The 27,697-nt window shown below is 42.6% G+C and overlaps 2 protein-coding genes across 4 annotated transcripts in view; both read left to right on the forward strand.

Moving 5' to 3' along the window:
• Pkd2l1 (polycystin 2 like 1, transient receptor potential cation channel) overlaps window positions 1-18,828 on the forward strand; it is a 97,618-nt gene extending 78,790 nt beyond the window's left edge. For both annotated transcript variants that reach the window (XM_078027215.1, XM_078027275.1), the window contains 13 exons: window positions 8,616-8,743; window positions 9,162-9,415; window positions 10,412-10,636; window positions 10,777-11,005; window positions 11,637-11,807; window positions 11,983-12,164; window positions 12,436-12,555; window positions 13,628-13,727; window positions 13,916-14,037; window positions 15,460-15,586; window positions 16,346-16,464; window positions 16,707-16,830; window positions 17,939-18,828. In XM_078027215.1, the coding sequence (XP_077883341.1) occupies window positions 8,616-8,743; window positions 9,162-9,415; window positions 10,412-10,636; window positions 10,777-11,005; window positions 11,637-11,807; window positions 11,983-12,164; window positions 12,436-12,555; window positions 13,628-13,727; window positions 13,916-14,037; window positions 15,460-15,586; window positions 16,346-16,464; window positions 16,707-16,830; window positions 17,939-17,998 (1,961 nt within the window). In that variant the 3' untranslated portion in view covers window positions 17,999-18,828. The remainder of the gene's footprint in view (window positions 1-8,615; window positions 8,744-9,161; window positions 9,416-10,411; window positions 10,637-10,776; window positions 11,006-11,636; window positions 11,808-11,982; window positions 12,165-12,435; window positions 12,556-13,627; window positions 13,728-13,915; window positions 14,038-15,459; window positions 15,587-16,345; window positions 16,465-16,706; window positions 16,831-17,938) is intronic.
• Window positions 18,829-20,060: 1,232 nt separating this feature from the next.
• Window positions 20,061-25,700, forward strand: Bloc1s2 (biogenesis of lysosomal organelles complex 1 subunit 2). 2 transcript variants are annotated; one of them, XM_078027139.1, is made up of 5 exons: window positions 20,061-20,186; window positions 20,571-20,687; window positions 23,421-23,540; window positions 24,242-24,346; window positions 25,614-25,700. In XM_078027139.1, exons 1-5 carry the CDS (start codon window positions 20,132-20,134, stop codon window positions 25,643-25,645), a joined length of 429 nt encoding a protein of 142 aa, XP_077883265.1. In that variant the 5' UTR covers window positions 20,061-20,131; the 3' UTR covers window positions 25,646-25,700. The 2 variants fall into 2 exon arrangements, with proteins under 2 accessions (XP_077883265.1, XP_077883294.1); XM_078027168.1 differs by having other exon boundaries at window positions 20,098-20,238.
• Window positions 25,701-27,697: the final 1,997 nt, after the last annotated feature.

The raw sequence follows: 27,697 nt of genomic DNA on the forward strand, positions 1-27,697 counted from the left end.
ATGAACATAGTGACCATATTTCTCCTTAGTCATCTGTTCTCCAGCTTAAATAATGTCTGTTTTCTCAAGAAAGCAGTCATCATAACATGGTGTCCAGGGTGGTATTATGCAGAGATTGAAGGTGTGGGCTCTGAATCTGCACAGATTTGGCTTCAAACACCACACTCTGCCATTTACCATTTGAGAAAACTTGAGCAAGTTGTCTAATTCCTTTGATTGTCAATTTCCTCACCAGTAATTACTTGATCCAATATGATTGTGTGAGTATTATGTGGGCTACTCTCCATGAAGGCTGAGACTCCGTGCCTGACATATATTAAAACCCATTTCAGAGTGTTCACCATGCTGGTTTGCCTGTCTCCAGACCTGATCAATTTGATGCCCATTATTGGACAAAATACTCCTTGGGCAATCTGACAGCTAAAACCTGGGATGCTATTACTTCTGGTGAACATTCAAGGAAGTGAATATTCAAGTTGAGAATTGAGAAAGAGGATTTAGCCTCTTGAAAGGAAAATGAAGAGATAAGAAGTTTCTAGGAAGAGAGGTTGGCATGTTCCAAGGCCCAGTAGGGACAGAGGGCACAGTTTAGTGAAGGTGCATCATTGTGGCTGGAGCAGAGATGGGGAGGAGCAGAGAGGTGAAGAGATCAAGGCTGCTGTGTAAGCAGGGAAGGCCAGCAAGGGCCTGTTTGGGCATGACATGGAAGGGACATGGAAGAGACACTGAAGGGGCCACTGAAGGGTTCAAAGCATAGGAGTGACATGATACATTTGAGTTCTCCTAATTCTGGAGGGACAAGAAAGTCCTGAGCAGAGAGGTGTCTGGGAAATTTGAGCAGGAAAGGTGATGGTCCTGTGCTGAGCACATCAGCGGTATATTTTATTTAACCCTCACAGCATTCTTACCAGGGTCACTGAGTCAGTTTAGTTGATTTAGCATTCTGGTTAAGCACTGGAGCTCTGAAGTCAGACTGTCTGGGTTCAAGGCCTGGCACTTCCAAGTGTGATCTGAGCAAGTTTGCTAATTTCTCTTAGCCTTGGGTAGCGATCACGTCCACCTGATAAGATGGCTGTGATGGTGGAATGAAATAGCCCCCCAATATTGTGCTAAGAATTTAGCATGTCTGTCTGTCTCTCTGGCACATGATAAGTGAGGTCTACTGTGCAGACTATAAATCTGTACTGCAGCATCATGAGCCCAGGGAGCAATGGAGGTTAAAGGAAGGAGAAATAACCTGAAACCTTTAAATCTCTGAAAACCTTCAGCTTCTCTGGAGTTGGGATCTTAGTACTCCTTGAAGTCATTTCATTCATTATATGACCTGAAGATGTGCCATTGAACTGCCTTTGACCTTGAGAATTAAAGTCTTCACCCTCAAAATACTAGACTCCCAAGAATGCTGTGAAACTTGGAAAACTTCATATTCTGAGCGTCTTCCAACAAATAGTAAAATAATATTCATGCTAATTCCATCCTTTCCCTGACTCTTCCGTCTTTCAGGTAAATTTTGGGGCATTATGGACCTCGTTTATGGTCTCAATAAGTCTATTTTTGCACTCTCCAATATGCTGGCTTCAACATCCTAGCGTCTGCTCCCTGTTCTGTTAGCCTCCCTGAACGCTGCCATCTGCAATTAGGTGATACATTCTCAATAAGGATCAAAGTTACCTAGTTGTATTATGTCACACACCTTCATTTAGAAATCCATCTTAAATATGTTCTCATGTTTCTGAGTATTTTATAAATTTTCATTTTAATAATTATAGTTATACTGCAATTAAATAAAACATTTACATTATTATTTCAATATCTACCTTTTATGGGTATACACACACATACATACATACACACACAGTTCTTTTTTCACTTTTGTTGATTGTTTCCTTGGGAACTTCCAAAGAGTCAAAATATTAGACCAATAGATAGGATTGTTTCCTTGGTACTAGAGACAAAATGCTATCATTTTGTCTCTAGGCCACTACTGCTATAAGATCACATCAATTTCATCTTAACCTCATGAAAATTGGATTCTCTCATTCATACCTTTTAGAATTAAATAGGTATAAAATGGTACAATTGCCTTAATTTTCTTGGGTTTGATTACTAATGAGGGTGGATAGTTTCCTTATGTTTTAGAGTATAACACTTATTTTGTGTAAATTGCATAAGACACTCTTTAAGAAGGAAAAGGAGAAGGGAGGGATCATGGAGAAGCTGGACCTCTAGACCCTGGGTAGGGAACCAAGCACCAGGGCTCTCATTTCCAGCACCTGGTTCTTGGGAGCTAAAAGAAAAAACAACACATTTACACATCACCTGGGTAGCAATCTGGCCTAGGATGGGCCCTAGTAGCCTAGCTCACCACATCTCTTCCCCACTATGCTTTAACCCAGGAATTTAGTGGCTATTAAAGAGACTGATCTGACTGAACAGAGCTATCTTTTTTATGCAGGCAATGTGGGGGATACATCAATCTTCTCACCATAACAATATCACCTGTGCAGCCCTTGAAGCCTCACAAAGAGCTTTCACACCTAGGATCTCATTGCACCCTGACAGCAATCCTGCAAGGGATAGATGTTATTATTTCTATTCTGAAGATTAGGAAAATGTCATTACAAATAGAGTTCCTGAGTCGTGGAGTCCATCCTGTCCCAGTATTGCTCAGCAAGGAAAGTGCTAGAGAATGAAGGATCTTCCTGCATGTCTCTACTGCCTGCCCCCCACACCACCACCATGATATGTAAGGGTTTCCAGCTCTTTCTTTGTCTTTTTGGAAAGAAGAATGGCTATGATCTTTTGCTGAGGAAGGAGACATTGAAGGTTTTTTGTATAGAAACAATGGCTACTTGTTTTAGGAGATATCTCAAAGGTTGTTATCTCAAAGGTTCACCTTGTAAGAGATGCTCTGAGTCAGAACAAGACTGGGTCTGATTACTATGGAGTGGGGAAGAGGGCAGAAACCTTTGGCCTTTGGTGACTCATGTCTGCCCAACAACTAATGTTAACTGGATATTTTTTACCCATTGCTGGCTGTGAAGAAAAGCCTACCTTGATTCCATCTGCTTCCTTTCAGTGGGTTTCAAGGTTCTATCCACAGTTTGGTAGAATCCTTCATTATTTGGAGAGGATGAAGCAATCTTAGAGATTGGAATAAAATTGTCTTTCTTCCCCCTTTATCCCCCACTTCAAATCTAGGGATCGCATATACTGGGCAAGTGCTGTACCACTGAGCTACATCCGTAGCCCTTTTTTTGGGGGGGGGGGCGGGGGATGAATTTTTGTTTGGGCTTCTCACAGTGGTTAGAGTCACTCTGTCTTCAGAACAATCACAGCACAGGAAATGCGTCACTGAGACTGCCCAGAAAAAATCTGACCAGCTGAATCTTATTGCTTAAAATACACATATTCACAATAACTGACAAATAGTGATGTGCCTCACACAGGAATGTGTCAGCATTTGCAAATCTTCCGACTGTAGCACCAAACCCTCCACCAATCCTTTCCTTCTCATTCATCTGGAAAACCAGACTCAACCTAGTCTCTCTGACCCCGACTATTCCTTCAGTTCCCTGTCTCCTTCTCTGAGCAGGAAGCCTCCAGCAGCCATGGCCAACCGCGGCTTACTAGTTAAGCCCAGCTTGGCCACTGTGCTTCTTCTCAGGCCTTCAGGGTAAGATGCTTCAGTGAAGCCAACAGTCAACACTCAGACCAGCTTCCCGCTGGGGAAAGAAACCTAGAGGGTCAGATTCATCCATTTGATCAGTTCAATGCAGAAGGATTCATTTTGGTAAAACTTGTTCTCCTTGGAGACACTTCAGTGAGTTGTCTGTGATTTCCAAAGGAAGGTGGAAGGTAGGCATCTGAGGGCAGCTGTACTGTGGCACCCCTCTGGCCACACGCCAGTCTGTCTGGGTCCACTGAACTCAGCAAAGGAAGGACTGTGCTGTGGCACCGTGAGTCTGCCAAAGCCTCCTGGCAATTCTGGGCAGGCTGATGTCTGGGCCACAGCAAGGCCAAGCTTGTCACTGAAGAGCCAATCAAGCTTCTGTCTGAATTCCACTTTTGCCTTCTGTCCCAAGTGGTTGTGGACACCCTCTGGGGGCTGAGACCGAAGGCAAGGAGTAGCGGAGGGAGGCAGACAGGTTCAGAGCACGCTTCCATTAACAAGGACAGGACACAGGCCTCTGAGCGTCCATGGAGCAATGTGCAAATTGCAGTGATGAGCAGAGTGGAACCTCTACCTTGAGCGCAGTATCTCAGGCAAACACAGGGGGGCGCCGTCGACAATGCTGCCAAATACACTCAGTACAGTCAGACGTTTGTTCGGTAAACAGTAAATGCATAAAATAAATTACCTTGAGAGGGCCATGTTTGCTTGAGACGTGTGGTTAACGTGAGCAGGATGGCTGCCATTCAAAGTATCTTCACAGTAACACGGGGTGTGGGGCTCACACACAAGAGACACCTGTAATCCCAGCAGCTCAAGAGGCCAAAGCAGGAGGACTGCAAATTCAAAGCCAGCCTCAGCAACTTAGCAAGGCCCTAAGCAACTTTGCAAGACCCTGCCTCAAAAAAAAAAAAATAAAATAAAATAAAAAGGGCTGGGGATATGTGCCCCTGGGTTCAGTCCCTAGTGGGACTGAATTAATAATAAGAAGAAAAATAAGAAGTTGTTATTAAACACCAGGCACTATGCAAAATGAACAAAGCACAGTCCTTATCCCTGAGGAGCACACAACAGGATTACTGGCAGGTTTTGAGCATCTGCTGTTTTCCGTACAATTTAAAGATATCATCTTTAACTTCACAAGTTGTAAGAAAGTTACTATATTTCTTTCCTTATAGCTGAGAAAGCTGAAACTCAGAGGCTAAGTTTATATTGTAAGTGGCAGAGCTGGGATTTGAACCTAGGTTCTGTCTGGCTTGAAATTTATGCTCATTTGATGACACCAAGTTCATTTGGGGCCATCTTCCTCAATAGAACTTTTTGAGGATAGAAATCATGATACATAGCAAGGTATTTTGTACAATTGTAGATTTTGAACAATGTCTGTTTAACATATATAAGAAGTCTGTAATAATTCACATTCATAAACTGATAATTTTGTCTATTACATATCAAAATGTGGAGTATTTGAAATAGTTTGGGCTTCACAAAATAGTGATGGAAAGCATCTCTCATTTATGTTCACTCCCACCTACATATAATTACTGTTTCAGCATAAATTACAGACATAATGCTTCATTATTCCTAAATACCTTAAGGTGTACCTTTGCACAAAGTACAAAATTTGCAAAAATAAGAATTAACAAGGAAGAGAGGGTATTTAGATAGAAAGAAGGTGTTAAATAAGTACTAAACCAAGTTTAGACCTTCACTTTAAAGGGTTTTAAGTTTCCTTCTTGATCTTACCAATTCAATGTATTTTAATCAGAGTTACAAAGAAGTATGAATACTGAATTTCCATGAGTCAAGAAGCATTTGACCAGGTAAATTTATCTTAGAAGGCCAATTATCTTAGAAACCATAATCTTTACTGTCTTGAGTAATGATTGTAGATATTATGCCTCCATAAATTATTGATAGCCCTCCAGAGCAATGTTAATTCTGGACATTTAACTTGGAATCAGAGATGAAAAAAGGCTATCACAATGAATACCATCTATTGGTCATTCACGAGGTTTAATCAGCCTATGTCATTAGGAAAACTTCAGTTCAGTTCATAGTTGCTGTGTGATCTCTCAGCAGACAGAAGTTAAATTTCCTGTGGGAACCCACTTTTCAGATCCAGAAAACACCATTTTCCAGATCCTAAGGCCAGATGTGAGTTAGAGAGAAGTGAAGGTGGTATGTCTGAACTTTGTTAACAGAGTAGAGTGGGGAAATGTGAAATAGTGCTTTCTTCTTTGTTGATTCCCTGGACCCCCAGCCTGCAAGAAGTATGACGTTAAGTACCAAATCAGGGTTCATTCGTTGCCCCCCGCATTTCCTCCAAGACTATAGACAAACTCCTATCCACCCCAGTTGTTCCCTTTCCAATGGGATGGTGACAGAAAATATGGCCCAAGATCTGATAAAGAAAATTCTTGAAGGGAATTGCTCACAAGAGGCAGATAAATACTATATTAAACATTTTCATGTATATATATAAAAAAATATATAAAATATGTTATATGTTAACAAAGTTCAGACATACCACCTTCACTTCTCTTCTCTCTAACTCACAACTGGCCTTAGTATCTGGAAAATGGTGGTTTTCTGGATTTGAAAAGTGGATTCCCACAGGAAACTTAACTTCTGTCTGCTGAGAGATCACACAGCAATTATGAACTGAACTGAACTTTTCCTAATGACACAGGCTGATTAAACCTCATGAATGACCAATAGATGGTATTCATTGTGATAACCTTTTTTCATCTCTGATTCATATATATATATTTCCTACTCTTCACCCAGATTTCCCAGATATGAGTATTTTACACACACACACACACACACACACACACACACACCATTACTTTTAAGAGTAAATTGCAGCCCGACATACTTGTGCATGCTTGTAATCCCAGTGGCTCGAGAGGCTGAGACAGGAGGATCATGAGTTCAAAGCCAGAGCAAAAGTGAGGCACTAAGCAACTCAGTGAGACCCTGTCTCTAAATACAATACAAAATAGGGCTGAGATGTGATTCAGTGGTTAAATGCCTCTGAATTTAATCCCCGGTACCCACCACCATCAAAAAGAGTAAATTGCAGCTAAAATGTTCCATTATTCTTAAATACCTTAAAGTATATTATTAAAACCGAGAGTGCTCGGGCTGGGGTTATGGCTCAGTGGCAGAGTGCTTGCCTCTCTCATGTGAGGCACTGGGTTCAATCCTCAGCATCACATACAAATGAATAAACAAAATAAAGATCTTGTGTCCATGTGTAACTAAAAAATACTTTTAAAAAACTGAGACTATCCTCTTATCAAAGACAGGAAATTATCATTTATCCATCATTGTTATCTAATGAATAGAACTTATTGCAGTTTCACTAATTAATAGCTATTAAAGCAAAAGAAAAAATTATAGTCCAAGATCCATTATAGGAACTCATATTACATTTAATTTTTATTGTTGTTTATCCCCTTTTAAGGTTGAGAAGTCCTTACCCTTTCTGTGTCTTTCATGACCTAGCCCTCAAATTTTGAGTAACAAAATAAACAACAATAACAAATTACAACCCATGGTGAGGGGAAGCCAAGAATTCATGAGTTCAAACTGATACGCATAAATGAATAAGGAGCAAGGGAAATTCTTTCTCAAAATAATACCAACTAATTAATTCAGAAGGAATAATGGATTGAAAAAAGTTACTATTTGGTAATCATATTAATAATAAAGTTATCAATAGACTTTCATCTAGTAGGTATAATATTGGTGAGTAAGAGGATATCTACATGGTATATCCACAAAATGCATATTAACCATAAAATGAAAAATCATAATTTGCCACTGGAGAAACCTGGTAGACCCTATCTTAAAAAGGGATCAAAGTTAACTTCCCCAGTAAGGAGACAAACAAATAACACGTCCCTCCTGATGTGATGCTCTGAGAAGGACACAATATTACCTGTATGACACTCCTCCTTAAAATGTGTAAGTTAAATTTAATCATAAGGAAGTGCCAAACAAACCAAAATTGAGAGACAATCTGTGAAATAAGTGATATATTCTCTTCAAATCCTCTCTTTTAACCAGAAATCCTGGGGAGGGTCCCTTGAGAGATCTACTTTAGGCACATGGGACTGGGTGTGTGCTTATGAGCAGTTGAGGGAGATCCAGGTCTTTTTAATCTGGGATGTTCTGAGTCCCTCTCTCAGGAGACAAATGTGCCCATCAGGATGCACTAGCCATGGCTGCTACTCCCATGATTGCAGAGTCACTGACTCAAGAAGCCAGGAGACCACATCTGTATTATAACCTTTTTTTTAAAAAAAAGAGAGTGAGAGAGGAGAGAGAGAGAGAATTTTTAATATTTATTTTTTAGTTCTCGGCGGACACAACATCTTTGTTGGTATGTGGTGCTGAGGACCGAACCCGGGCCGCACGCATGCCAGGCGAGCGCGCTACCGCTTGAGCCACATCCCCAGCCCCTGTATTGTAAACTTAAGGGAAAAAAGTGTTGTATTTTAAAGTGTTTGGCCAGAGTTTTGGAGTGATCTAGAATTTGGAGGCACTTCGAAAAGGCATAAAGAGAAGAAAAATAAAAGGAAGCACCATCCAAAGCAGATGACAGAAATATCTTGCCTCTGGGGAGTAAATATTAGGAATTAAATTGAATCAGGAGAGAAAAGTGAAATTCTAAGATGGCAATATCAAGAGAGAGTTACTGAGTGGAGTTCAGTCTCTCTGAGGTGAGTTGGGAGGAGAAGAGGAGCCTTGTGGCCTTACCCTTCCCTAATGCATTCCCTAGTTTCCCCCAGAGCCACCATCAGCCTCCCCAGCTATCTCTAAGTGTAGGTAGGTTGCACCTCTGTTCCAAGGGCAGTGGGCTTTCCTGTCACCTCTGGGGAATGAAGATGGGAACTATGAGAATGACACATTCTCTGGGGTTGTTTTCTAGTGACCTATGGGATGACAAGCTCCAGTGCCTATTACTACACCAAAGTGATGTCTGATCTCTTCCTACATACCCCGTCAGCTACTGGCGTCTCCTTCCAGGACATCAGCAGCATGGCAGACTTCTGGGATGTGAGTATGAAATTGCCTCCTGTCTATCTTCTGCTTTTCAATGGCCTGAAATCACAGGCCAGAGCATGGGGATGCCAGACACCAGACAATGGACCATATGCTCAAAGATAAGGTCAATCAGGAATCAGGCTGAGTCATGAGTTAGGCTGGAGTTGAGGTGGAGGTGAGTGAGGGATCGGCATGTTATTAAGGGAACGAATCAGAGGTTAGACCAGAATTGGGGGAGAGAGGGTGGGCTGAACCTCAAAATGCATTTTACACATAGAGTCAACTCAGGATCTGGTCAAGGTCCCTGGATCAACTGGTCAGTTGAGGGCTCAAACAAAAGACACCAGAGACTAACTGGTGACCAGAGAGTCAGGATGAAAATCAGTAATCAGGAGAAGGCTGGGTCAGCCCAACCTAGCCTGTGGTCCAGTTTGCCCAGGGCCCACTCCTCGACAGTCTGTACTGGACCAAGTGGTACAACAACCAGAGCCTGGGCCACGGTTCGCACTCCTTCATCTACTATGAGAACCTGCTCCTGGGGGTCCCAAGGCTGCGGCAGCTGCGGGTCCGCAATGATTCCTGTGTGGTGCATGAGGACTTCCTTGACGACATTTTGAGCTGCTATGATGTCTACTCTCCAGACAAAGAAGAGCAACTCCCCTTTGGGCTCCTCAATGGCACAGCGTGAGTGAGCCCCCAACCAAGGCCATAGGGCTGCCCCTCTGAACCTGACATCATCTCAAGGAAGGGAACCACTTCTGCCAAGGCTTCAAGAGCCTTAGGGGTTTACACTTCAGGGGACTTGATGGGCGTCTCCCTGAGTCCCAAGTGCAAACTGTAAGGACATTGGCGTATGTCACTCAGGCATAGAGGAGACAGGCTAGCAGAGAGTCTGTAGCCTCTGAACCTCTTTCCACAGACAGGTCACAATTACACTGACCCTTTTCTGCAGGTAGTCCCAACAGGGAATGCATCTCAGTGCAGAAGTCCCTTGGAGTGTGATGAAGGGGTGAAGTTGACACTGTCACAAAAGTCGTGGCTGGAGAACCCAGCCCTTGAGACTCATGGGGGAGAAACAAGAGGTTTCAGATGAATGAGATGAAGGAAGTAGAAGAAGGGGATGGACAGGACAGAATGGGGAGGAAATAGGGGTCCAGCTTAGAAATTTGACGTGGTAGAACGGGGAATCTGTGGGTGAAACAGCCATGAGAGCAGTAAGAATCTTTTCTGTATTTACAGTCAAGGTGCTTCCCTTATGGAGACTGCTCTGGTTTGGGCAAAAGTGGAACTTGTCTTTGTCATTGAAAAAAATAGTGGAAAATGAGGAGATTTACATTTGAGTTTCCATTCTGTCACTATATAGCGACTTATCTTGGAAAACTCTGAATCTCAGTTTCCTCTTCTGTAAAATGTGGATAATACTTACTCCCTTCTCACTTCTTGTTGTTACTAGAATCAACCAAAATAATATGTGTGAAATACATATTGTATAATGTATATATATCATGTTATATATACATGCATACACATATACATATGTACACACATAGTGTGTGCATAGATATATGATGTATATGGAAGTGTAAGGCCCGGAAAATCATAAAGTGTTACCATCATCTTGGAGATGAGCTTTTGGGCTGGCTCAGACTCTTTTTGCTCAGATGGCTTTTTCTATGGCAGGTGGACATACCACTCCCAGGAGGAGTTGGGGGGCTCCTCCCACTGGGGGAGGCTCACAACCTACAGCGGAGGTGGCTACTACTTGGACCTTCCAGTGTCTCGACAGGCTAGTGCAGAGGCACTTCGGAACCTTCAGGAGGGGCTGTGGCTGGACAGAGGCACTCGGGTGGTCTTCATTGACTTCTCTGTCTACAATGCCAACATCAATCTTTTCTGTGTTCTGAGGTGGGCCCTTTTGCCTGGCTGCTGATCCCTGGGTGCTATGCTTGAGATCCTTCCCTAAATATAGGCCTTGGATAGATGTGGGAAGGAGGGGATATAGGAGGAATTTTCCCAGTCTACCCCCAGTCTCTGCTCCCCTACAGACTAGTGGTAGAGTTCCCAGCCACAGGAGGTGCCATTCCATCCTGGCAAATTCGCACAGTTAAGCTGATTCGCTATGTGAGCAACTGGGACTTCTTCATCGTTGGCTGTGAGATCATCTTCTGCATCTTCATCTTATACTATGTGGTGGAGGAGATCCTGGAGCTCCACATGCACCGGCTTCACTACCTCAGCAGCATCTGGAATGTACTGGACCTTGTGGTCATTTTGGTGAGGGACAAATGTTTGGGATATGGAACATACTGGGGAAGGAGGGGCATCCATCTTGGTGGGAGCTCCAAGTTTTTCCTTTTGAAGACTGAGCCCTCCTTCTGAGTTCGGGTCAAATCACTGTGCCACAGCTCCCTGGGTGAGAGGGTGAGGTTCCCTGACTCAGCCCTTGGGGGACCCTATCTCCTACATGTCCTCTCCTCTCCTGTGGTCTAGGCCTCTGCTTTTTACACACTTGATATTCTTTCCTCTCCTGTTTTTTGCCCTTATGACCTGTCCCCCTGAAAGCCCTGCCTTTTCTTTTCTGTTCAAATATTCTGCTCCTTCATTTTCATCTATAAACTGATCAAGGTTTGAAAGTGGTGGGGGTGGGAGAAATATTTTTCTTGACTCTGGTTCCCTGTGGCCTTATACATTTGCCACTGGCCCTAAAGCCTTCTCTTGGGCTTTAGAACACTCAAATTGCTCTCAATCACCCTCTCTGGCTTTATCTAAACCTGAGCTAGTGAACACCTCAGCAGGGAGGGGTGTTTCTAGCCCACCTGTCTTAACTGCCCCATCTCTCTTGTGGGACCTCACCTTTGAACTTCCCTTGAGACTCCCTGACAACCCCTTGATCCCTGTGTGACAGCTTTCCATTATGGCCATGGGTTTCCACATGTTCCGAACCCTGGAGGTGAATCGGCTGATGGGTAAGCTCCTGCAGCAGCCAAACACATATGCTGACTTTGAGTTCCTGGCCTTCTGGCAGACACAGTACAACAACATGAATGCTGTCAATCTTTTCTTTGCTTGGATCAAGGTACATGGGGCTCTCCTCTCCCAGACCTGCCTTAGGGCACTTACTCTCCCCTCCTTCAGACCTATCTCATTTGTTAATTTCTGTGGCCTCCATAGTTCCCCTGGGATGGGCTTTTTTTTTTTTTTTTACATTTTTCACTTTTTCTTCACCACTGCATTTGTCATGGCTTTTGCAGATATTCAAGTACATCAGCTTCAACAAAACCATGACCCAGCTCTCATCTACACTAGCCCGTTGTGCCAAGGACATCCTGGGCTTTGCCGTCATGTTCTTCATTGTTTTCTTTGCTTATGCCCAGCTTGGCTACCTGCTTTTTGGGACTCAAGTGGAAAACTTTAGCACTTTCATCAAGTGCATGTGTGTATCCCACTCTTTACCCTCTGCCCTTCACCTTCCAGCTCCTTGGGGAAAATGGGGGACACATGTGGGCATGTCTCTCCTTAAGGTGTCTGGGTTAAAGTCTCAAGAAGCCCAGGTGAATGCTCAAGTAATTTACTAACCTATTTTGTATCAGATTGGGTCAGAGGTGGAGTGATGGGTCTGTCTGAAGTTAGTTAAGTGGGATAGGAGATGGATTGGGGCTAGAGTTTGTTTAGGCTCTGGGTGAAGCCCAGACTTGGTCTCTCAGTTTCACTCAGTTTCGGATAATTCTTGGGGACTTTGACTACAATGCTATCAACAATGCCAACCGCATCCTGGGCCCTGCCTACTTTGTCACCTACGTCTTCTTCGTCTTCTTTGTGCTCTTGCTGAGGATCCCCCTGGGGGATACGGGTGGTAACGTAGGGAGCATCCAGGGTAGAGTTTTGACCCCTTCTGTACCCTACTCAGGATTATGATGGGTTATTACTTTAATCAAGGACAGAGAGTGCATGTGTGCATGTGGTGGGGGACATTCCTTTGAACCTTCCCAGAGCTGGCTAATGTGGTCAGCATGTCCAACATAGTCAGGAGGTTTTCTTCCCTGAAGGAAAATCAAACTCCTACCCTCCAAGGATGGAAAAGGACAGGGAATTGCCTCCTGAGAAGTAGCTGCCCCTAGAAGCTTCTATGCCTATTTTCCCAAGATGATCCTTCCTTTGGAGACCTTTTATTGCTTTTACTGATTTCTACTGTCATGATTTGGTGGTTGTTTTCTCTCCCTGCCAACTGGGAAATATCTGGGATCTAGATTTGATTTTTATTAACATGGTCAGCAAGTCTGTCTGTCTGTCTGTCTGTCTGTCTGTCTGTCTCTCTCTCTCTCTCTCTTTCTCCCCACTAACTCTCTTCTTCCTCCTCTACTACTTCTTCTTCTCACTCCACCTTCCAACCTCCTCCTCCTCCCTCCTTCTTCCCTTCTTTTCCTCCCCTTCTCCTTCTCCTCCTTCTTTTTCTTTCATTTCTAGGGATAAAACCCAGGGCATTGTACATGCTAGGCAAGTGGTCTGCCTCTGAACTGTGTCCTAAGCCCAAGAAGTTTCTTTGTTCGATCAATCACTGGGGATACAGACACCAACTGGGGAATAGATGGTAAAGAGAGCACAGTTCTACTCTCATCTTGAGAAGAAGTTCCTAGCTTCAACAAGTGGCATGTTGGAGTATCTGTGTCAGAAAGATTATGCAGCAACTGAGAATGAGAATGCTGGGTTGATGAGGCAGCAAGATCCATCCCTAACAGAAATGTGCTGAAAGGCTGGGCTCTCCGACCCTGAGAGGCAGGGTGGGCTACAAAGCTGAGGTTGGGACCATTGGGCCCTTTAGAACATGTGTCTGTGGCATGAGTTCAATGTTTTTAATGGGTCTGAGGGTGAGGACCCATGTCCCCACTTTATCCTCCAGAACATGTTCCTAGCTATCATCAATGACACATACTCAGAGGTCAAGGAGGAGTTGGCTGGACAGAAGGATGAGTTGCAACTTTCTGACCTCCTAAAACAGGTGACTATGCAGTCTCCTTGAGTTCCTCTCTGCATCTGCCTCTGTGAACGATCTATTTCTGGCGGTCATAGAAGCCTATGCTGCCCTTTTGACTTTTCCCTGAAAGCCTGACATATTTTGGGTGGAGGAGGAATCCAAGGATGATGAGATGTCTATGGGGAATTTTGCCTGTTTCCTTTCCCTTTCAGAGCTACAACAAGACCCTCCTACGGCTGCATCTGAAGAAGGAACGGGTTTCCGATGTACAGAAGGTTCTGCAGGGTGGAGAGCAGGAGATCCAGTTTGAGGATTTCACCAAAACCTTGATGGAGTGAGCAACCAGGCATTCAATTTTCTTTATTTTGGTCAATAAGTTCTTGATTATCAACTATACATCTTTTGTCTATAAGCTTTTAGCCTTGGTCTGTGGGCCTCTGACCTTTGCCCATGGGTTTTTATCCTTACCTTCAGAATTGTTTTCTTTCAGAGACCAAGGTATCTGGCCATAGTCTATAACATCCTGGACCTTTCTGAACAACTCTTGGTGTAAAACAACATAATTCCTCATTATTGTATAAATGCCTCAGTCCACAAAACATTGAACAAACACATTGGGAATAACAGTTGTGGACCAGGAACTGAGTAGGGGACAACACAATTAAACGAGACAAAGCCTTTGTCCTGTAGGAGCTAATAGACACATAGGAACATAAATCAAATCACAGAAGTGACATGAAAAGAGAGGGCACATGGAAAAAAGAGAGTTACCAATTCTATTTAGGCTTAAGGGTTGGCTTCCTGGAAGAGGTTATTTCTTAAAGTTTGGAGGATGAATAGCTTGTGAGTGGACAAGAAGAGGAAGGCCTTCTGAGACATTAAGTCATATACACAGGCATAGGAGTGTGAAACTAAGAATTCATAGAAGAGAAATAAGTAGCTGAGCATTGCTAAGGTTTCAAATAAAAGATGGGTTATAGCAGGAGATGAGGTCAGAGAAATGGGCAAGGGCCACTTTGGGAAAGGCCTTGAACATCAAATCTATCCACACACTAGGATGCCCAGGAGACATTTTTAAGCGGGGAAGGGGTATATCTAGACTTGCATTTTATTTTACTTATTTTTTTGAGACAGAGTCTCACTATGTTGCCTAGACTCCTATCAAACTTGTGGACTCAAGTAATCCTCCTACTTCAGCTTCACAAGTATCTGGGACTATAGGCATGAGCCACCATAGATAGCTATTAGACCTGTGTTTTAAAATGTTAGTTACTCTAGTTGTATATTGAAGGATGATGGATTTCAGGAGCAGGAAGTAAAGGGTAGCTGGGCGTAGGGAATAGCCGATTGTTTAGAGGCAAAGAGATGTGGCAATAACCCCCATAGGAGATCATGAGGCCCTAAATCTAGTCATCAGGAGTCAGGGCAGGAAAAAGAAATCGATTCAAGCAATTTATTGGAGGTAAAATTGCTAGATTTGAGGGATTCTGGCTTTCCTGTGTGATCCTCTTCATTCCCAGAAAGCAAGACTCAGTCAAGACTCTCCTTTTGCTTTGGGTGGTGGTGGTGGTAGCGGTGCTGGGGATGGAAACCAGGGCCTCACAATGCTAGGCAAATGCTCTATCACTGAGCCACACAACCCCAGCCTTAGAGATCAAGACTCTAACTAGAGGCTAATAAAAGGGTAAGGAATCCATAGTTGAGTGATCACACCCTCAACAAGACAGAAGTCATTTCATGATCCTGTTCTCCTCAGGCTGGGGCATGCAGAGCATGAGATCACTGAGCTCACAGCTGCCTTCGCCAGGTTCGACCAGGATGGGAATCACATTCTGGATGAGAAGGAGCAGGAACAAATGCGACAGGACCTGGAGGAGGAGAGAGTGAGCAGGGCTGGCTGGTGGGGACTCAGTATAAGGATGTTGCTCCCCTTCCTCTCTCCCCAACATGCCTGGATCACAAACCCAAACTGAAAATGTACCCATAGATGAGCAGGAAAGAGCTCTCGAGAATAGTGATTCTCATACTGTTGCACATTATATATCCCGAGGAACCTTTAAAAATCCTTATACTCAGGCCACACGTTCTAGACCAATTAGATCAGAGGCTGTGGGAGTGAGGCCCGTACTTCAATACTTTCTAGAGCTTTCTAGGTGATTCCAATGCATAACCAAGGTTGAGAACAAGTACTGTAAAACAAAGACTTAGGAAAAATGGACCAGTTGCCCTGACAATTCCCTCTGAAGATCTGCTTCTTCCTTGGGATTTTCAGTTCCTCAGCTGTTCCTACTCAGCCTGCTCCATCCGTATCCACTATAGACTAAAAAAATCAAGGCCAGGGTGATAGCAGCCCAGAGAGAAAGGATGAAAAATTTTGGTACTGTCTCTCCTCTCCGGAATGGAGTTGGATTCCAGTGAACACCTCAATTAAGATTTTGAAGAGCTCACATTTTGTTTCTTTGGGAAGTGACTCCCTCTCCAGAAATTAATCCAGCACCATCCTGACCCTATTGTCTCCAGTTTGGGAGGGAAGAGGGATAGAAAGAACTGAAGCCCAGAGCTCATTAGAGCAGGTAATAGAATAGGAGCTGATGCCTTCCCAGAATCATCTTATCCCCTCTAACCTCTGACTTCCTGATCAGGTGGCCCTCAGTGCTGAGATTGAAAACCTGGGTCAGGCAACTGTGCAGAGCCCAATGAGCAAGTTGGGCCCAGAGGCTGCCAGAGCAGAAGGCTGGGTTTGCGGAGAAGAATTCTACTTGTACGTGAATCCAGGAGCCCAGGGTAGCTGTGTCTGTAATATCCTATATTGAGTTTCTTTCCACAACTTCCAATTCCCTGTCCTAGTCCAGGGAGAACTTTTGCTTCCCTGTGATTCTCCCTACAAGGTTGGGTAACACCTTCCTTATTCCCATTCAAATACATCATTCTGTTATTTCTGTCCCTATAGACACCCATCTCCCCAATGATCTGCTCCCTTGGTCACTCTTCAATTCTTCACAGGCTCACAAGGAGAGTTCTGCAGCTGGAGACTGTTCTGGAGGGAGTTGTGTCTCAGGTTGATGCTGTAGGCTCAAAGCTGAAGATGCTGGAGAAGAAGGGGTGTCTGACTTCCTCCCCAGCAGTGGTGAGTGGCCCATGATCTGGGTCCTCTAAGTTCTCCAGAGATGAATGCTACTATCTTTTCCCACTCATTTAGGGGCCGGGAGATTTTTTGTGTATGTGTATGTCTGTCTGTGACACTGGGGATTGAACCCAGGGGTGTTTTACTACAGAGCTACATCCCCAGACATTTTTTAAATTTTATTTTGAGACAGGGTCTTATTCAGTTTTCCAAACTGGTCTTAAATTTGGGATCCTTTTGCTTCAGCTTTCCCAAACACTGAGATTACAGACATGGGCCACCACACCCAGCTCCTCAGTGGTGGAAAGAGTAGAACATTTTTGAAAGACCTATGTTTTCAGGGTCCTAGGGAAACATGTTCATAGTTGTCAGCATATCAGTGGAGGTGATGATGTAGGAAAGGTTTGCAAGTTGTTGCCCTGGCCTAAGGCCTGCCTTGGCCTCTAAGCAAGGTCTGTGTTTAAGTCTGTTTTGCTTGTGGTAACAATCATAGACTAGGTGGCTTGCAAACAACAGAAATATATTTCCCACAATTTGGGAGGCCAAGAAGTCTAAGATTAAGGTGGTAGCAGATTTAGTATCTGGTGAGGGCTTGCTTCTTGGTTCATAGATTGCTGTGCCCTCACATGGTAGAAGGAACAAGAGAAACTCTCCCCCCACCCTTTTTTTTTCAGTATCAGGGACTGAACACAGGGTTGCTTAACCATGGAGCCATATCCCTAGTCCTTATTTATTTATTTTTAAACTTTGAGGCAGGGCCTTGTTAAATTGCTTAGGACCTTGATAAGTTGCTGAGGCTGATTTTGATCTTGCAAACCTTCTGCCTTATCCTCCCAAGCCCTGGAATTACAGTTGTGCCCCACTGCACCCAGCTGGGAACTCTCTTTTATAAGGGCACTAATCCCCTTCATGAGGGTTCCACATTAATCATTTACCAAAGGTCTCACCTCCTAATACCATCACATTAGGGGCTAGTATTTCAATATATGAATTTGTGAAACAAAAACATTCAGTCTCTAGCAGTCTGGATTATCTGTAATCAGATCCAGAGAAAAGAAAGGTGGGAAACATATTGTTCCTTAAGATAATTTATTTTTTTTTATTCCAACAGGAGGATCAAGCAATTTGGGAACACCTGCAGCTAGCTTCAGCTGTGACTCCAGCCCCATAGGAAGTCCAGGAGAATGGAGGAGGGGTCCTAAAGCATCAGTAGCAGGCTCCTCTCTCTCTCTGTCTCCGCAGAGGCTTCTTCTCTACATGCTCTCCACTTCTAGGGCAGTAGTTCCCACATGGATGCTGCTTAGTCCCACCCTTTACCTGGCCTCTTCAGCCAATGTTACTGTGTGTAGCTGGGCATCATGTTTAGGTTTTGGATTCAGTGTTTCTGTGTGTAGCCACATAGCTTTGTGAAATGACATTTCCAACTGGGCTTCTTACTGCATGTACACTTCGCTCTGCAATAGTAATAAAACCATGTCAATAACAAACAGGATAAAGGAATGGAGGGTAAGGACTCTCCCTAAGCACCTAGACAGACATGATTTGTGAAAAAGATAGAAGCCAAGAGAGTAGGTTGTGTCTAGCTGTACTTGCTAGTAAATCTTACTCTTATTTGTGCATCTAGATCTCTATTGCTAGCATCCATGGGTTTCTTGTATTCGCCTATAGAGATTCCATGTAAAAGAGAAGGGGGAGCCTTAGAGGTGAGTAGATTCTGATGAGGTAATATTCCAAAATTGCAGAGTTGTTAGAGTGGTGCTCTGCCATAGCAAAGTCAACAAAGGCTTTTCCGGAGAATTCTGCCTCTTGGAGTTCCACTTAACACTAGGAATTGAGGGGGCTGTAATTCAGAAGATGAAATGGAGCCTGAAGGGAATTAGGCAAGAAAATGACCTCAGGATTCAGACATCTTTGGAATATGTGTTAGACTCTGATTCTATTTTTCCATAGGATAATGTGGGTTTCCCAGGTGATTATCAATAAAACTCTTTCAGAAAACCAGGTTTTGTATTTGCTTCTGGGACTATAGCAGTAAGAAAAGAGTATGGAACTGCAAGCCATTATATGCTTGGTCTGGGATATGTTCATACTCTCTTGAAAGTATGGGGTAGGAGCAGTGACAACATGAAGGAGATGGGCTGCCTCAGGAGTCCTGAAATAAGAACTTTTGGCTTGTAGCAATGGTTTGAAATGGAGGGTATTATGATTGTTCCATATGGAAGAATTGAGACAGATGACTTAGGGAGACCCAGTTCTCAGTGGGGGAAAAAGTCAGATTAAGAGGGGTTGGAGGTGGGGGTAGCTTGCATGTATGTTTGTGCATGCAGAGGGACAATGACTAGGGATAAGGCAAGAAACACCTACACTAAGATTCTGAGTGACCATGACCCTATATCCTGACACTTGTAACTCTTCCCTTTCTTGCGACCTTTACCCTTATTCATTTTACACCTTGCATTGCTTCCCAGTCACTTTTTCTCATTCAATCCCCCCCCCATCTCTGTTCTCCCATCCCACTAAGTACTCTATACACCTAGGAAACTCATGAAATTGTTAAATGCAATTAAAACAACCAGAGTATATCCTCAACCCTAAAAAGTTACGTTTCAAGCTCTCTTCAAAAAAGGTTGTATCTGCCAGGTGCTGTGGCCTATAGGCCTGTAATCCCAGAGCCTCAGGAGGTTGAAGCAGGGGGATCGCAAAATAAAAGGCTCAGCAAATCAGCATGACCCTAAACAACTTTCGAGACCCTGTCTCAGAATAAGAAAGCCCCCACCCCCCTACACACACACAAAGTGTGTATCAAAAGAGAAGCAGGTGCCAGCCTGCACTTAAAAGAAACTGGGATCATTGAATTGGTATTAATCCAGGACACTGAGAAGGTGAGTATTTAGGGTCAGGGATCAAGACTTGAAGGTTTTCCAAAGCCTGAATAAGACTCCCTGCACAAGCAATATTTTGGTCGCTAACACCTGCCAGGGTGCAGAGCCTCTGGGGAGGAAGTAAGGAGTCTCCAGTGACAGGGTCAGTAAGCCACTCGGCATGGACTACCCCCAGTACAAGCCAAGTGAGCGCTCCAGAGTGCGGTGTTAGGGATGAGTGCATCCTCAGTCCCAGACGTCCAGACTCTCGGCAGCAGATCGATTCAAGACAGGCAATCTTGGCTTCAATTCTGGTTTTCCTGCAGATGCTTTGCTAAGAGTCATTTATTCAAGGAGTGACTCAGAAGGGCAGGGCTGCCGGGGCGGGGCACGCCCGGTGCGCACGCGCAGACACCCAGAACCGGAAGCAGCGCTGGGCCGGCATGGCGGCGGCGGCTGAGGCTGTCACAGCGCCGAGACGCGAGGAGCCCACTCGAGGTATCCGGCGAGATGGAAACAGTACCCGGCGTAGATGGAAATGAAGTGTCCGGTGGGAGTCCAGGAGTGAAGCGTCCTGCCGGGAGCCCCGAGATGACGGGGCTGCTGTGCAGTCGCAGGGGTGGGCAGGGCGGAGGGGTGCACAGGTCCTGTCAGAGCCACTGAGTTGTTTTAGTCCGAGGATCCAGTATGGGGGAGGGGTCGGTGCAGAGGAGCAGAGTTGGCATGTCACTGGTGCAAGGACGAAGCGAGGGGGAAATGTGGCAGGTGGAGAGTGAGGCCGACTTGATGGAAGATAGGTGCGGAGGGATGTGGGAAGATGCTGCTTGTCTGGATTAGGACGCGGTGTGGGGCAAGCCACTTAATCATTCTCCTTTGGCCCAGACGATGCCGCCGTGGAGACAGCTGAGGAAGCAAAGGAGCCCGCCGAGGCTGACATCACCGAGCTTTGCCGGGACATGTTCTCCAAAATGGCCACTTACCTGACTGGAGAACTGACGGGTGAGGCGCGGACCGGGTTGACTGAGGTGGTGTTGTGCACCACCCACTGGGGCTGGGTTTGGCTTTGCAGAGACCTGGGAAGTGTTTTAGCAGCCACAGTCGGTGGCTGCCTTTCTTACCTGCAATGCACTAAGACCTGCCAGTTGGAAGTCTGGGGAGGTCATGAATGGGAGGGAAAGAACTTCATTCCTTCCCTGGAGAAACTTACAAACCACTTTCAAAAACACATGCAATACCTGTTAATACAACTCTGATGCATCCTGTAGTGTTACAGTGACGGGGTGGGGGTGAGGTTAACATCCAGCGATATTAATCAAGAAGTATTTCCCTGGGAGAGGTGTACTTTGAACAGGATGCTGAAGGGAATGAGTGGTGGAAAGTGGGGAAATGATTCAATTATTGTATGAAGTGGAATAAGCAAGCAGTTTGACTAAAACAGAAGATGTATTTAGCAGAAATAAAATTGGGGAATGGGGAGTGACCTGTAGGTTTAAGGACCTGTTAGGTTGGTCGGAGAATTGGGTAATTCATACTTTGAGACGTAGTTAATTTTTGGTCCTGTGTGTGTTTCTAGGAGGACACATGACATGCGTGTGGAGGAGAGTCAGAAAATTAAGTAATGATGGTCTGAGGCAAAGTGATGGTAAAAGGAATGGAAAAGAGTGCAGATGCAAGAATATCACAGAAGTAGACTTTATAGGACTTGTTGAAGTAGGTATTTAGCAGCCTAGGATGTTTCTGAGGTTTGTAAGCCTAAGTAGTGTCATCAACCAAAATAGAGAAGCCAGAAAGAGGAAACATGTTTAGTGTGAAAACTGTTTTCAGTTTTGGTTTGACTGCTTGTAGATATTACAGAACATTCAGGTGACTTCTCTCAAGACACTCAGGTGACTTGCACATGTGAGGCCAAAGCTTAGAAATTGATCAGAGCAGAAGCAACAGATTAAAGAGTCACCTGCATAGTGATGTGAGTAGAAGCTGTGAGATCACCAAGAAAGAGCTTAGAGATACCCTTCTTAAGGACATAGACTAAAATCTCAGGGAATGTCTGTATGAGGCAATTAGTTTGTTTTTAATAACAGTACTTAAAGTACCAAAGATTCCAAATGATTTATTTATTACAAAACTAATTTTAAGGATATTATTGTTTCCCCATTATTGTCATTACTTGCGCAAATGCTTTTTTGAGTTAGAAAGGAAACTATTTTAGCTCTGGGAATGTGCTACCCATGTAAACATCAGTTATGTGTAATAGCTGAGAAAAAGTTGAGAAGTGATACTTAAAGAGGTTGAATGAGGGGCTGGGGTTTGTAGCTCACTGGTAGTGTGCTTGCCTAGTATGTGTGAAGCACTGGGTTTGATTCTTAGCACTGCGTATAAATAAATACAATAAAGGTATATCGACACTAAAAAATGTTTAAAAAATTTTTTTAAGAGTCAGCATAGTAAAATACCAAGGCAACAGTTGCCTTGTTGATACTATTCCAAAGTGTGTGAGAGTGGTAGCATCAGATAAAATGGAAAGGTTTAGGAGTATCAGACCTAAGAAATGCCATGAATTTGGTGGTTAGGACACCAGTGACCTTAGTGCTTGTAATTTCTTTGGATGGTGGGGGCAGAGACCAGATTACATGGGTTTACATAAGTGAATGGTGAGGAAAGAATAGTGAGTATTGGCTACTATTTAAAATGTTTTAACAGTACAGCCTCATTACTTTACTGAGCAAATAATGTAAATGTGAGGGGAAAGAAGGTGTGCTTTTGAACTGGAGGAAACCTAAATATATTTCTAGATAGAGAGAAAGGTGCCAGGATGGAGAAAGAGTTTGGAAATGTAAGTTAGAGAAGATGATTGTGAGAGAGGCCTGAAGAAGTAGAAGGGTTTGGGTTCGAAAGCACAAGAGGAGATGTCTTAGAATAGGATCTTTTGCTTCTTGAGAAGGTACAGAGAAATTTAAGAGTAAAGCAGAGGGATTGAAGCACTTTGTTAGTGAATTTGGCTTTTGGGAAAATTGGAGCAGAGGAATGGTTATTTTGGGTGGGGAACGGGAAGAGAATTGAGAATATGGGAAACAAATGATTTGGAAAAGTCACTGCATAAAATGAAAGAATTATACATAGTAATGAACAAGTTACTAAGAGGTATATTTTCATGCTATACCAGTATTATATCACCTCCCGCTTCTTAGTACATGAATTTATCATTTCCCTTTCTAACCACGAACCTGAACCTTCTGGGTCTTTGTGTATGTGCATGTGCACGAGTGTGCACGCTCATACTCTACCACTAAGCTATAGCCCCAACTTTCACCTTTTAGATCTTGTTTGATTTAAACAGTTTACCGATTACTGCCTGAGTTTCTACTTAGATATTCAGAGTATATAGGCTGAGTATAAGTGTCATAGCTCTAAAGTGAGCTGCTCAAAATTTGTGAGTGATGACTATGGTTGCACTCTGCAGCTTCACAACAAAAGACTGCTTTTTTTTTTTTTTTTTAAGGAATTGGGGTCTAGTTCAAGCTCAGTGGTCTTTCACATTGTATTCTTTGAGCCTTGTAATAAAATTTGCTTTGGGTAATAATTCTTTCCTAAAAAAGAAAAAGAAGGGAAAAGTGGGCTACTCCTTTGACATTTTTTAGGTTCTGCCTTGAACTAACATTTGGCCTAAAATTCCACATTTCAAAGATATAAGACAGATTTTTAAAGGCATCACATTTTCTATTTATTTTAAAGCCACCAGTGAAGACTATAAACTCCTGGAAAATATGAATAAACTAACCAGCTTGAAGTATCTTGAAATGAAAGATATTGCTATAAACATTAGTAGAAACTTAAAGGACTTAAACCAGAAGTGTAAGTAATAATTTTTATAATTAAACATGTTTGTATTTAATGTTCTTTTATGTTTGGGACCTAGAAGAAGGAGAGAGTAAACATGGCATCCCTATCTTTTGGAAGCTTGTTTTCTAAAAATGAATTACCGAGTCAAGGTGAATTTCTTTCATTCTGAAGATCACCATGCTTTAGTGGGATGGTTATATGTGCTTCCAAATTTTGATTTTGTAAGTTTATTCCTGGAAGGGGAAGGGGCAACAAAGGGGTAATCAGATATTAGTGAACTGATTTAACATTGAAATCCATAAAGGATTGTTCTATAAATAGAAAACAAAAAAATCTATAAATGGAAAATGCTAATTTAGAGTGGTCAAATATATTTTTTCATTGACTTATATTTGTGTTTTTGTCAGTAGGTCATCCTTGCTTAGTGTGGGAGTGCCCAAGAAACTGAATCATTAACAGATTGTTTGAGAACAATAAATTAATAAGAAAGGAAAATTAATAGATGAGAATGACTTATTTTGGCTAGGTCATGATTGTGCTTGATTAGTTAGGCATAATCCTCTAAAGCATCTACCTAGTTAATGATGAGAACCATGTGTCTCCACCTAGTCTATCTGAGGCATATCTAGAGAGACACTAACATTCTTACTTTCCCCCTCTTTTTCTAAACTTCTTGTTGTTGAAGATGTATAAATATGTGATTTGTTTTAAAGATGCTGGACTACAGCCTTATCTGGATCAGATCAATGTAATTGAGGAGCAAGTAGCAGCTCTTGAGCAGGCAGCCTACAAGCTGGATGCATATTCAAAAAAACTGGGTAACCATTTTTATTTCTGTTTTGATTTAATAAGGAGTATCTCTTACCAGTTTGCCCTTAACTAATACAATATTTAACATTTATAGAGTACTTATAATCCTCCTTTAAAGCCTTATCATTATTATTAATAAAAAGAACCGCTCCTATTCTTAATGATTTTAATACTCTACTAGGCACTGTTCTTAGTTCTTTACATGTATGTATTATGTTTTTTATCTTTTATATGTGAGGTAAGTACATAATTTTTTATTTTTTCCTATTCCACAGGGGAGAAAAACATGGTTTAAGAGGTTAAGAAACCTGTTTAAGGACACAAAATTAGTAAAGCATATGAATGAGCCATATTCCAAATCCAGTCTGTTTGACTACAATGGTCAATCTTTTTGTGGGCTAGTATGCTGAGTCATCTTTAATAATGTAGATATGTACGTCTGTAAAAAATGGAATAGTCAACCAAAGGTTTACTTGAAAGACTAATTCCCTTAAGGATAGAATTCGTATTTTATTATTGCTCACTGGCTCTGTCTGTTATATCCCTGGTGAAAAACAGTGAGTTTGTTTTTAGCCTAGGTAACAGTTACAGATTATTTTATTTTCATCATTGATAATTGTTGACTACTTCAAGAAAGTAGTTTGTGCAGGCTGAGATTTGACATGGGTAGTGATCAACAATCAGTTTCATTGCCTACAATTACATTTGGAAAATTTTCACTGTGAACCTTACCATGTAGAAGGCATGAGGTAGAATTAGGTGCTTCTGAGTTTTTAAAAGAAAAAGAAAATGTCACAGCAATAGGCTTATTTTATGACCTCTTAAATCTCCATATCTTTCCAAATTGCTTTCCTGGAGTGAAAAGTAAGGCCAAGAATATAAAAGGTGAAAAATATATTTATACTTCCTCAGGATTCCAGTCTGCAGAGGGCACCTGGGATAGGATCTGGAAAGGCAGTTTCCAGTGCTTAATTAAGGTTTTCTGATAGATCAAGTTCTGCTTAATTCTAATGGTGCTGTCCAAGCAGCTGCTGTTGACAGAACTTAGTGAACTTGTTTTGGGCTCTCAATTCTGGGTGCATATGTTTGACTTGTTATTTCAAATTGTATAAATTGATAATCTGTATATTTGGACAGATGAAAGTAATGAATTAAAAAAATATAATAGGCATATCTGAATTTACTTTGAAATGCTAAAGAAAAAAAAAAGAAAGGAAAAAAGTATCTTTGAGAACCACTGTTAAAAGCTGTAATGCCCTCCTCTCCTTTACATAGAAGCCAAGTACAAGAAGCTGGAGAAGCGATGAAGAATGAATTCCTATGGGATAAAGTCTTTTTAATGTGGAAGAATGTTTCATAACACTCGAATCCTGAGGCTGATGAATTGTCAAAGCTCTTGAAAAGGCAACTATGCTGGTCATCCCAGGAACATCCCAATGTTGGGTAAACTGGAGGACTGTGGCTGCTCCTGAACCTCCTTTGAGGCAGTGTCCCTCAGAAACTCACACAGCTCCTTACTGTTTACTTGAATGCTTCATTATCTATTCAGGACTGAGACTCTCAAAGTTCAGGAAAAACGTGGGCTTTCCAGTGGAATCAAATGAGAGGACCTGTTTCTCTGATAGTGGTTAAGTACACAATATTTTCTTAAATGACTGGTTTTTGAGTTACTGTGTAAATGGTTGTTTTTTTTTAATTAATGATGCTAATGTATTGTTAACAAGATTCTAAATTAAAAAAAAGGAAAAAAAAACATGTTCTTTGCAGTTTATTACTTTCTGAATGTTAGTAACTTAGTTTTCCATAACATTGCAATAACAAAATCTTAAAAACAGTCAAATCTTATAGACCAAACAGAACTAGTAAAAGGAGTTTCAATAGCTTAGTATATGGGATGGGCCTCACTTATCTCTTTTTCCTTTATGAGTCAGATGACATCTTTTTTTTTTTTTTTTGGACACAATACTTTTATTTATTTTTATGTGGTGCTGAGACTCAAACCCAGTGCCTTATATATGTGAGGCAAGTGCTCCACCACTGAGCTAAAACCTCTGTCCCAACCGGCAGGACACATCAATGTGGGCAGCGAACCTAGATGGGGAGGAATGAAGGGACAAGAGACACAGAAGGTGACAGCAAGACAAAAGTTCTGATGAAGCTGCAAACTTTTATTGTTCACACAGGGGTATTTATGGGCTAGGGATGGGGAAGCTCTCTTATAGGCAGTTGCTGGAAGTCTTCACAAGGTGAGATAACAACACAGGATGTTTCAGGAAGACAGATGGCCGCAGGATGTCTCAGGGAGATGGATGGCTGCAGGGTGTCTCCCAGGCACGATGTCTCCCAGGGGGCTGTTTCTTGTAACTGTCAGGCTATTCTTTCAAGGAGAACTCCCTTTTGGTCCCTGGCATCTCCCCCTTATATAAAATATATGACCATACCTTACCGGCCTATGTCTGATAGAGAAATCTTTAATTCTGTTACTTAGGGCTGGATAACCATTCTAGCAAACATTAAGCCTACCTGTGTAGGTTAGAAATAAAGGCCTTAAACTAAAAACCATTCTGGCAGTCCCTTTTGATGGTTATCAGGCATTCCTGTCTGAGAATCTCTTTTGCAGCCTCCAGTTTACTTATTTTTGGAAGTTACATTTAACTATTATTATCATTTAAAATACCCAGGAATAGCAGTGTTTTGGCTTTGACTGTCTTTGCTAAGTGTTTAAGATGAAGCAAGTCAAACTGACTTTTGTTTCTATCTATTGTTAACAGTCAGCTGAGTTTCCCTGGGAGTCCTCGGGGAGCTTACAGCAGCTTCTCAGTTCTGCTAGTGCCATTTGCGCTAGGATGGGTCCAGGCCTTGCTTGACGATATGGCTTCCCTCGGAAGCATCAGGGATGTCTCCCTTTTCTGATGACCCTCCTCTTCACAGCAAATGCACTGATTGGCTTTCTGTCCTCCACTGGTCTCATTAATCTCCCTGTTCAGGAGGTTATGTGGCCTAGAGTTGCAGAGTCCTTTGGAGAAGTCCCCTATTCCCTGACTCAGACTGACTCTGAGGGCAAGAGCCAAATATTGGTTTTCTTGGCCCTTTTAATTTAACTTTAATTTTAGAACTTAATCTTAAACATCCAGCAAATAAGTTTTAACAGCCTTATATTAAAAGTACTGGGCTTTAATGTCTATCTCTCTATCCTGTAGGTGATAACTCCTTATCTTAAATTAACCCAGGTTGTGTGTTCTTAAATCAGTACCTCTGTAAAACATTAACAAGCAATCCTTAGACCACCTATAAGCAAACTACAAACTAAAATTAACTAGGGTAAAAACATATTTAGTTTATGTAATAGCTACCTTGAA

This window comes from Ictidomys tridecemlineatus, chromosome 1, assembly GCF_052094955.1.
Source record: "Ictidomys tridecemlineatus isolate mIctTri1 chromosome 1, mIctTri1.hap1, whole genome shotgun sequence".
Taxonomy (NCBI): Eukaryota; Metazoa; Chordata; class Mammalia; order Rodentia; family Sciuridae; genus Ictidomys; species Ictidomys tridecemlineatus.